We start from the raw sequence: 11,021 nt of genomic DNA, 5'->3' as shown, positions 1-11,021 counted from the left end.
GTGGAGATGAAGTTTTATAGCTGAGTGTTGCATTAAAGTCGGTGTGTAGTATCAGTTGTGTGTGTCCTGCAGCTTTAACTTCCCACACAAATCAGTGTTTACGCAAGCTGCTTGTATTCTCCTGCCTGTAGCAATAGGACTGCTGGTGGCCAGCTCACCTCTCTTCTCTCCTCTCCTCTCCTCTCCTTGGGAGGTGCTGCAGCCTAGTGCGCCCCTCTGCTCCTTATGTAGTGTGCAGCGGAACGCTCCGTCCACGCACTGCCTTTTACGCGCACGACGTGATTGCAACAAGCGAAGCCGCTTGGATGGAGGCGGGACTCGATAATTGTTCACTCTCTCCTCTGTGATGCCTTGATTCCACTCCGGTGATTGTGATTTTGAAAGGAGTTAAATTTTTCTGAACCCCCGGCACCCTCCCGACTAGACTCGACAGCATGCGGGGAGCGCGTTATTTGCGCGGCGTCCGTGGCTCGCTCTCGGTCGCGGCGGCTTGACTACTCCGGGGGGCAACCCGGCTCGCTTCCCGGTTGGAAGAAGAGGACTTTGCATGAACAAATGTGAATTATTACGGCAAGGTAAGACTCTACACGTTGTTTACATTTAACATTGCATGTGCAGGTTGTTTCTAATGTATGTTTTCATTACTGAGAGCTAAAGTCACAACTGTAACAGGTTTGCTACATTGTATATCAAATTAATGCATGTTTTCTACAGGACTTTAATATTGATTGACTAGTCATCTCAGTGCAACTTGCATTGACACTATAAGTAATCAGCTACAGATAGTTAATACAGTATATAAAAACACCTATAAAAGTAAATTAATCCCCCCCCTGGGTACATATAAAAGTCTTGTTTTGTCTTTAATGTGTGTGATAAGACGTAGTCTGTGGCCTCGGTTCAAAGCAGCATATTGACTTTTAAAACAATTCTGGCCAACACCTTTCTACAGATGTGATGAAGAGGGGTCATTAACGTGTGTAGAGCAAATAAATGATGTTTCATCTTTTCATCATCTTTGCTCTATTTCCTCAGCCATGGAGGGACTTGCCTTAAGAGGACCTAACGCCCATTTTTAGGCTCTTTTTGGTCTACTTCTTTTTACATCCAAGTTGTGCTCCCACTGGCCATGGCTGAGAAGCTGGGACCCACCGGGCTCAAGCCCGCCAACATCCTGTCTGCTCCCTCTGTGCCCCCAGAACCTATCGAAATAATCCGCACCAAAGCCCGCTCCCGCCGAGTCCGCCTTAACGTAGGGGGTCTGAACCATGAGGTCCTGTGGCGGACTCTGGACCGGCTACCGAGGACCCGGCTTGGCAAGCTGAGAGACTGCAACACTCACGAGTCCCTGATGGAAGTGTGCGACGACTACAGCCTGAACGAGAATGAGTATTTCTTTGACAGGCACCCGGGGGCCTTCACTTCCATCCTGAATTTTTACCGTACTGGTAAATTACACATGATGGAGGAGATGTGCGCCCTTTCATTTGGCCAGGAATTAGACTACTGGGGAATTGATGAGATCTATCTGGAGTCCTGCTGCCAGGCCCGTTACCACCAGAAAAAAGAACAGATGAACGAGGAGCTGCGCAGGGAAGCGGAGACGATGAGGGAGCGAGAGGGAGAGGGAGAGTTTGACAACACCTGCTGCCCGGACAAGAGGAAGAAGCTGTGGGATCTCCTGGAGAAGCCCAGCTCCTCTGTGGCTGCCAAGGTAGGAAACCATACCTTTAACGTGTAATCACACAACCACACCTCCTGAGTTCACATTTTCCTCCCACCTGAGATTTAAAGAAATATAATGTCTTTATAATTAGGACCAGGATAGTTTCAGTCAATAGCTCATTACATTTACCAAGACAGGTTTTGTTTTGGTTGGCTTCGGTGCTGTTTTTGACTTGTTATGCTTCGTATCTGGACCTATATACTAAAGTTGTAAACACTTCAAAAGTTGATAACACCATGACAGTCGTCGCTGAAGATAAAGCCATCCACTGCCATGCACCACTGTGCTGCTTTGAAAATATTCCCACACACCTGCGGACAGGTGCCCAGCATGGTTCCCTAAGGGCTGCTAACGGGACCTGGTACCTTTACAGATAACTAGTGGATCACTGTGCAGAAGCTACCCTCGGGATATTCCGATACTGTCACAATATCTGGTTTAAATTTGGGTGAATCCCTGAGACGTCATACCCAATATTGCAGAATAACCACCATGATGTGAATTGTCTATTTTGAATCTAGACCTTAAAACAAAATGCTTTCCCTCTTTAGCTAACAGAAGGCATTAAAAATGTTGGAGCTCTACTTTGTAAACAACAAAGGTAACTAACTGTTAAACACAAAAATCTATCACCAACCGAGGTTGTCTTAAAAATGCAGTTTTTTCGCATTTGTTGTGCTTCTGCGAGGTCTTCAAAAGCTAAAAATGGTTTTGTTAAGAGTCGTTGTGACTTTGCAAACACTTTAAAAATACAACGAGTATCAAATGAGTGGCTGCCACTTGATAATACTGTGACATCTCCTTCAACTCCTTCCTCCGACTCATTCCGTCTGCGCTCTGAGTCACTTCTCAATCAGGTAGGTCAGCCTTGATGAAATCCAATCACTGGTCATTTACGTCGAGTCTCCAGTGTACCGATCTCATCAGAGCAGGGCAAGGCCAGCCGGGATTATATTCCATGTCGCCGGATCATAAAGGCAGGGTCGCGTGCGTGTTTGTACATGTGTTTGTGTAACTATCTTGTGTTGGTGCCTTGTTCTAATTTGGTATTTGGTTTGTAAATGACGAGTGACATTTACTATACAACTCATCCATCATGTATTATTTCTGCTAAAAGTGTTTTGTCATTTTCCTCAGTTTAATAATTCCATTCATTGCATAAATCCATTAATAGACTGACTGTCTCTACAGCACGCTCACCTTGATTTAGAATGGTGGGTGATATTTATAAGTGCAGCCCCTCTTTCTCTAGACGTGTCTTGGTATTGCTGATGGGGCAGGGAAGCCCTTGCTACCCTTCTAAAGGGAAATCCTGCCCTAATTCAAATTGCATCGACATTGCTCTGAGTGCTCCAAGAGGAGAACCAGAATGTGACTTAAATGGCCCAGTCATGTGAGCGCACAGTAGAGTTCAAAATAGACTGCAATGTCTGAGTTCAGGGAAGCCTTTTAGGGGCCACATGTTGAGCCCTTTGAAAGCTATCGATGTAAACGTGCCAGTGATAAGCTTTTATGTACAAAAATGACCCGAGCAATGTTTCTAAAGAGCTTAAGTAAGGGTTAATCATATGAAGACTGACCTTTTTCTGCAGGGTGATGTGGAGAAATTCAATAATGATGAACAATGAGAAATCTTGAAAATACATTGACATGTTGAAACGGGGAGTCGGACCAGATATCAGATGCGTGGAGAAGCAATGACTGATAGTTGAAAATAATACGTGAAGAGATGCATTCATGGTAGCAGTTCCTCGAGATGGATCTTTGCAAATCATTCTTTATGAATAATGAATGAAATGGTCACAGAAAGAGAAATGAGCTAATGCAGTGGCTTTTGTGTGTGATTTCGGCTTGGAGCGTCCGGCTTGGATGCTTTACCTTGTCATCTTACTAGCAGACAGAGTTAGCTCTGGACATCGGGGGCCAAAAGCAGGATAAGCTTTGTAAAGAGTAATTAAGTATTTGAAGAATCAGAAGCGCTTGCCTGTCATTCAGAATCAGGTTTCTTACACTTATGTAAAGGAGAAATTCACTTTTTAAAAATGTTGCCTATCGTTTACCATCCTTATTTGTTTTTCTTATTTTAATGCATTCTAAATAGTAAATAAATGCGATCAAAAGTCCGCTTACAATGGAGCGTTTGGGAGCCGCGCCATTACGCCTATAAAGTGCTCTAAAAAACATCCAATTACCTCCATTAAGGTTTTATATACACGGTGTAAGTATATATGTCATGCAGGAACAGGCACGTTCATAATAACATGTAATATTTACGTATTTTGATCATTTAAAGCATTCGGCTGCGCATTAATTTCAAAAACGCATCACGGCGTTCATAGGGCTTGGGCCGATAACACATTTTGTTTGACGATATATTGATCTACAAATTATTGCTGATAAACAATAATATTACCGTTATTTTTTTTTGAGACAAAATGAACCACATATGTAATGATAATACATAATAAAAATGCATGTACATCCTTTCAAATGCAGTGAAGTTGTATTTCATGTATATTTTAACATTGTAATTTGAATGGAAATGTTTAAATCTCCAAGTTAATAAATAAATAATAACAATAAAATTTACTTTGTCTGTTGCACTTGAATTAAATCTTAACCAAAAGCCAAAAATAAGTTGAGATGGGGTAGGGGGGCACAAATATACACAGCAAAACAATTATTAAATTGGCTAAATAAATTATTGACTAACAAAGTTGCATTTCAATATTGAACATGTAGGCAGAGGTAGAGTTGTACATTATTTAACTGACAATTAAGTTAGGACCTTTTTTAAACAAATGTGCAGAGTAACAATATAAACCCTACATTATAAGCAGATTTATTAACATGTCATATGCAAAAAAATCTTAAGTCTTTCAGATTCCAAGTGAGGAAACACTAACATGACAACTGTCTGTCAAACGTTTGCAGTACTCTTTTAAAAATGCTAGTTTTTCAACAGTATTAAAAGGCAGTATGTCTTTGGCGATGTATTTACCAAACTTTCTGTGAGCACACACTATTTTGTACTGTTCTGTGTACACTGACTGACACTGGCTTGTTCACCAAACACGAGGTGAGTGAAGACTGTCGAGTGGTTGTGTTGCAAGTGGGCTTGCAGGTTTGTTGTGTTCGTGCACATTCGGCAAACTGACTTCTCTGTGTTGTTAGACTCATCTTGTTCCAAAGGTTTAAACTGAAATATTCCCACATTGGTGCGGTGGCATTTGGTTTTGTGATCATTTTGCCCATGTTAGCTACATGCTAACTAGTTGAACTATGCGATGCGAGAAGGCCAGCGGCCTCGCTTCGCCGCTCAAAGAGTCAAAGACACTTAATGAGGACAAGATCATTCATCCCTTACTTTTCATTCCGCAATGGTACAAACGCACGTAGCTGCTGAAAGCGACGAAAAGCGTGAATGCTCTTGAAGCATGTACATGGCGATTTATCGACACTGCAAAATTTACCGACTTCATTTTCATTTGGTTAATTGACTTATCGAATATTGACTAGCCGCTAGACGTTCGCTTTTTCCTTCAACAACATCACTGATTACTACTCAATGCAGACTTCATGAGAGCCAACAAACATAGTAAAGCATCACTTACTGTACAATGTCTGGTATCACTGGGATGCCGACTGTTAGGATGTTGTTATATTCCCGTTTAGATGAAGAATGACTCATAATCCTCGCAAAGAAAAAATTGAGGTGGAACAAACGTCTTTTCGTATCTTTCTCGCCATTACCAGGTCTAATATGGATGTCAAAGTTGACTAATTTGTCAGATTATGTTCTCATCCTTCTACAATCAAGGTGACAGGCATTATTAATGATCTAAAATGAACTATTACGAGTTTGGGGGCGTGAAAGCAGCTCACCAGTCGATGTCAACATATCAGCAACAAGCTAATCAGCTCTCTGTGACAATGCGCAGCTGAAAATAGTTTGTCTGCGTTAGCGCTTATTATAACATTCACACTAATACATGGTTGATATTCAGGTCAGGAAATGTAACAGGAAATTGTTGGCGCTTTTTTGGATGTTTTTTAATAATCAATCGACCTTAGTCACAAATGCCTCAAAGGGCTGCACAAACCACAACAACATTTTCGTAAGGCACCGCAGGGAACCCCCCCCCTCCCCCGGGTGACCGGTGCAATGGATGCCGAGTGGATATGGTTAATAAAGTGAGAGTCTAGTCCATAGGGAGGTCAGCAGGCGGATCCTCTTGTATGACGGGTCGAACCGTCGAGACATCACCAACTAATGCATAGAGCAGTGGTGCACCCCAGGTCTGACTTCAACAACTTTTAGAGGGCTTTATGGGCAGAAAAGGGGACCTCCCATTGGCTCCATTGTAAGCTGACTTTTATTTACATTTATTTACGAGTTAGAATGCATTGTCTCTATTAATGATTATAAACAATAGGCACAAATCCCTAAAAAAGTGCAGTTCCCCTTTAATGATAACTGAGAGTAAATGCCAGACATCCTTGAATGATATGATGAATAAGTATTCTTAGTTTTTAGTTTCTTGTTTTCTTTATGTCGTCATATTGTAAAGTCTACCAATAGGGTTATGAGTCAATGGTAAGAGTGTCCGCCCTGAGATCGGTAGGTTGTGAGTTCAAACCCCAGCCGAGTCATACCAAAGACTATAAAAATGGGACCCATTACCTCCCTGCTTGGCACTCAGCATCAAGGGTTGGAATTGGGGGTTAAATCACCGAAAATTATTCCCGGGCGTGGCCACCGCTGCTGCTCACTGCTCCCCTCACCTCCCAGGGGGTGATCAAGGGTGATGGGTCAAATGCAGAGAATAATTTCACCACACCTCGTGTGTGTGTGACAATCATTGGTACTTTAACTTTTAACTTAACTTTAATTACCTTCAAACTGCTTAACAAAAAATCACCAATCTTTTAATGGGAGTGACCATAGGCTTAGGAAGGTTATCCCAATTTGAATGGTGTGGCCTCTGTAATGACCTTCTGATCCCAGTTCTAGTTCCAACCAGATATTTTACTGTGGTCCCAAGCAACCTCAACTTTTTAATATGTGGGTTTATAACTTAGAGTCACACAATACAGTAGACTTTATAGTGCAGTGGGAAGACTTTTGTGGTTTCTCCTAATTTTTTTTCTCTGATTCAAGATATGTAATACTTGCTTTGGATTTTCTCACATCGCTAAGCCAAGCCACTTACACCTAATCAATCAATATCCTAGAGCGTTTTAGAAAGACTTTTGTTTATACTTGACATTTCAGTTTGTTGCATTGAATTAATTACTATTATTTGTTAATGCTCTGCATATAAATGGAAAAAGTTCAATTTAGCAGCTGCTTGTTTACTCATATTTGTTCCCCGGCGGGTTCTTTACTCCACTGAATAAAGTATTTAGGATGTCTTCCCTGAGCTATATATGAAATATGAATGTAAAAAAATTCCTTACACTCATGCACATAATCACGTTTCATCAAACATATATTAACGTTGTTGCCCTAGGGTAAACTGGGTGTAACACATGGCACACTGACAAAGCTTAACCTATTGTGACTATAACAATCTACAAGGTTAATGTAGGTTGCTTCTCTTTCTTCCCCTCCATTTTTCTGCATTCTTTCGTATCTCAAGTTATCATTACGTATATGTATTGTTGCATTTAAACAACTGTATTGTTGATAATAAAGGTAAATTATTGGTATTGTTCATTATCAATAGCGCTATTTCTATTGGTATTTGTATTGATCCATTTGTAGTGTAATAATGCTCATTGTCATTTCTGTATTATTTTTTATTTTTCGCTAACTGCTTATTTGCTATTACTTTTACCATCATATTTGTACATGTCATATTTGCTGATGTTGCTCTATTGTTGTTGTTGTTGTTGTTTGCTGTTGTTGTTTTTGTCTCTCTGTCTAATCCCCCTCTTGTCCCCACAATTTCCCCCTCTGTCTTCTTTTTTTTTCTCTTTCTATCCCCTCCTGCTCTGGCCCGGCTGCACTAAATGATAATATAAATACATTTAATAAAGTCAAATACAAATAAGGCAACAAGAGAAGTATCCTACACTTCTCTTTTGTAAAGTAAATCTGAACAGCCGACATGGGCATCTACATCAACTATATGATTTGCCTAAAAAAAAAAAAAATTCAATTTTTCAGGCCAGTCAGGCTACAGCAGTGCCATCATGTCATAATCCCTTCAACTCTGCGGGAATTGTGGTTGGTCTTCCTAAGGTCAAATCAATAGATGCCGGTGTTTTAGGAAGGAATTCCAGATTCTTTGTTGGCAAGACATTCAATTGTGTAGACTGCCCACTGGTTGCTGACGTTGAGCATCATACTCGTTGAAATCAGATTAATCAAGTCAGTTATTCGTCCCCTTGTCAGATAAACTGACGCCATTGTTGGATACCACTCAGCTGCGTTGGCCTTCAGCAAGGCATCGGGATGCATTCCAACAGTGGGATCTTAGGTAGAGGCACACCTTGTACTTCCCTTGCAGCCTCCCGCAGTTGCATAAGCCTTACAGCATGCATCTAATCAGTGCAGCCTTGCATTTAGGCACCAGCACCTAAATCCTCTTTATCCCACAATCATAATCAGATCAGAGAGAACCACCTAGATTGTAGGTGACATGTACTTCTTGTAGTGGCTGCATGAGCACATTGATCATCGAGGTGTCCAACACTGTCTTAAGGGTGCAGTGCAAAAATTCCCTGAAGTCCATCAAATTTGACATGATTTATTTGAAATAGAGCAAGCATGTTAAATGAGCATCTTTCAGCTGCAAACATCTGTAGACTTTGTATAAAACTGCATCTTAATTTTGGATAAATTGACAATGAAATTCCTTTTATTTTCTAATAGTCATTTAAATTGTTTTATTTTTAGTATAATTACATTTCTTTAAATGGTAAATCGGTTATACTTGTATAGCACTTTTCTACCTTTTTTAAGGAACTCAAAGCGCTTTGACACTATTTCCACATTCACCCATTCACACACTGATGGCGAGAGCTGCCATGCAAGGCGCTAACCAAAACCCATCAGGAGCAAGGGTGAAGTGTCTTGCTCAAAGACACAACGGATGTGACTCGGATGGTAGAAGGTGGGGATTGAACCGGTAACTCTCAGATTGCTGGCACGGCCACTCTCCCAACTTCGCCACGCCGTCCCCTTTAAGTTAAAGGACTTAAATAGGTTTTTGTGCTATTATTTAGAAAGCGTATCATTTGTTTAATCCGTTTTATAAAAGCAAATGGGAAGTTGTAAAATACAGTAATACCTCAATTTACAAGCTTAATTCGTTCTGTGACGGCGCCCTCAACTCAAAACACTTGTATCTCAATTAGGGATGTCCCGATCCAGGTTGTTGCACTTCCGATGCGATACCGATACTGGCCGATACTGGCCTATTCGAGCATGTATTAAAGTTTAAAGTTATTTAGCCTACTTAGTTGTCAGATTCATGTTGAAAAGGGTTTTAGTTCTCTTGATAACAACTAGCCAGCTGAATTAGGGGAGTTTGAATAATACACATATATAATAATAAACTGACCTGTTTATTCAAGAATAAACACAAAATAGACAAAATTATACATGACAAACAGAAATAGCATCATTGAACTAGGGCTGGGGGATATGGCCTTTTTTTAATATTGCGATATTTTAAGGCCATATCGCGGTACACGATATATATCTCGATATTTTGCCTTAGCCTTGAATGAACACTTGATGCATATAATCACAGCAGAATGATGATTCTATGTGTCTACATTAAAACATTCTTCTTCATACTGCATTGATATATGCTACTTTAAAACTTTCATGCAGAGAAGGAAATCACAACTAAAAAAATCACTATTTTTTTCATACGGTGTTGATCTGGAAATGTTTGCCTCGGCATTTTGATGGTGTGGGCGTGTGGCACCGAATGGAGATGTTGACATGCGGAGTTTCAAACACTCTTCATTCTCTAGCAGGGGACTTTTCACATGATGCTACATATTAGCAGTAATGCTACTTTTTATAGCAACGCTTTTGCCCCACACTTGACAAATTACGGTTGTCTGTTTGACATATTCCCACTTGAAGCCAAACCACCGCCAGACTATGGACCCCCTGCTGTTTTTTGGGGGAATTAATTAATTCTTCCTTCATTCGTATTACCACTCGCACGGCTGCGCTAGCATCACAGCTAACGTTAGCTCTGCTGCTACATCTCTGCTGGGAGAGGGCGTATACGTATGTGACGTATGTCGTGACAGTATGTGATGTATGTAAGAAGGTGCGCTTGCTGTCTGTGAGAAGGAGACACAAGAAAGAGCGAGGAGAGCCTGTAGTGTAATGCCAGCAGCTAAAAGCAACTGTGTGAGAACATATACTCGAATATCACCATATAGTCATTTTCTATATCGCACAGAGACAGCTGACATTTTTACCGGTAACTTTTAATTCACATAGCCGTCTTAACGGTTAGGACACAGACCTGTGGATGTGTTGAAGGTGTGCTGGAAAAGGCGGAACGGAAATTAGGGAGCAGCAGAAAAGTGGAATGTATTATTTAAATCGGTGCGTTGGAAAACACGGACCGGAGTTTTTTTTTTAACTGGCTCTGGATCGGCATTTTCCCATGCCTTGCCGATACGCATTTTTTGGCAAATATTGGCGGCCGATCCGATCCAAATATCGGATCGGGACAACCCTAATCTCAATCAACATCTCCCATTGAAATGAATGAAAATCAATTTAATTTGTGCTCGACCCCAAAAACATCACCTTTTTAACATGTAAGATGCCTTTAAAACAGAAAAAACAACTTTCAGATAATCAATATTGTATGAAAAGCAATATATTAAAATAACAGAATGTGCTACAAACATTTTCAGTAGTTTTATGAAGTAATTAAATGTACAGTAATGGACTTCTACGGCAGTGGTCCCCAACCCCCTGGCCGCGGCCCGGTACCGGTGCGTGGATCGATTGGTACCGGGCCGCACAATAAATAGTTATTTCCGTTTTATTTATTATCTAAGCCCAAATGTTTTATTTTGAAAAGTATTTTTTATTTTGAAAAATCACCGGATTCTCTCGGTTATATCTTGGTCTTGTGTGCCAAAATTTAACCCAGCTAGCAAAATGAGTAAAAAACAGACGTCTTTGGAAAGTTTCTTTGTGAAGGGGAAAAGTCACAGCGAAGAGAGAGAAGAACAGCCTACGACTTCCAACAAAAAGAAAGCTTTTAATAGACAATACCAGGAGCCATACTTGAATTATGGATTT

General features: G+C 40.7%; 1 protein-coding gene across 1 annotated transcript in view; it reads left to right on the top strand.

Moving 5' to 3' along the window:
• The first annotated feature begins 325 nt into the window (after positions 1 to 325).
• kcnb2b (potassium voltage-gated channel subfamily B member 2b) overlaps positions 326 to 11,021 on the top strand; it is a 186,557-nt gene continuing 175,861 nt past the window's right edge. Inside the window, exons 1-2 of the mRNA XM_061965426.1 lie at positions 326 to 575; positions 1,036 to 1,714. Coding sequence (XP_061821410.1) covers positions 1,130 to 1,714 — 585 coding nt within the window. The 5' untranslated portion in view covers positions 326 to 575; positions 1,036 to 1,129. The remainder of the gene's footprint in view (positions 576 to 1,035; positions 1,715 to 11,021) is intronic.

This window comes from Nerophis lumbriciformis, linkage group LG07, assembly GCF_033978685.3.
Source record: "Nerophis lumbriciformis linkage group LG07, RoL_Nlum_v2.1, whole genome shotgun sequence".
Taxonomy (NCBI): Eukaryota; Metazoa; Chordata; class Actinopteri; order Syngnathiformes; family Syngnathidae; genus Nerophis; species Nerophis lumbriciformis.
The sequence above is the reverse complement of the archived record's forward strand: the minus strand, read 5'-3'. Positions and strand labels throughout refer to the sequence as shown.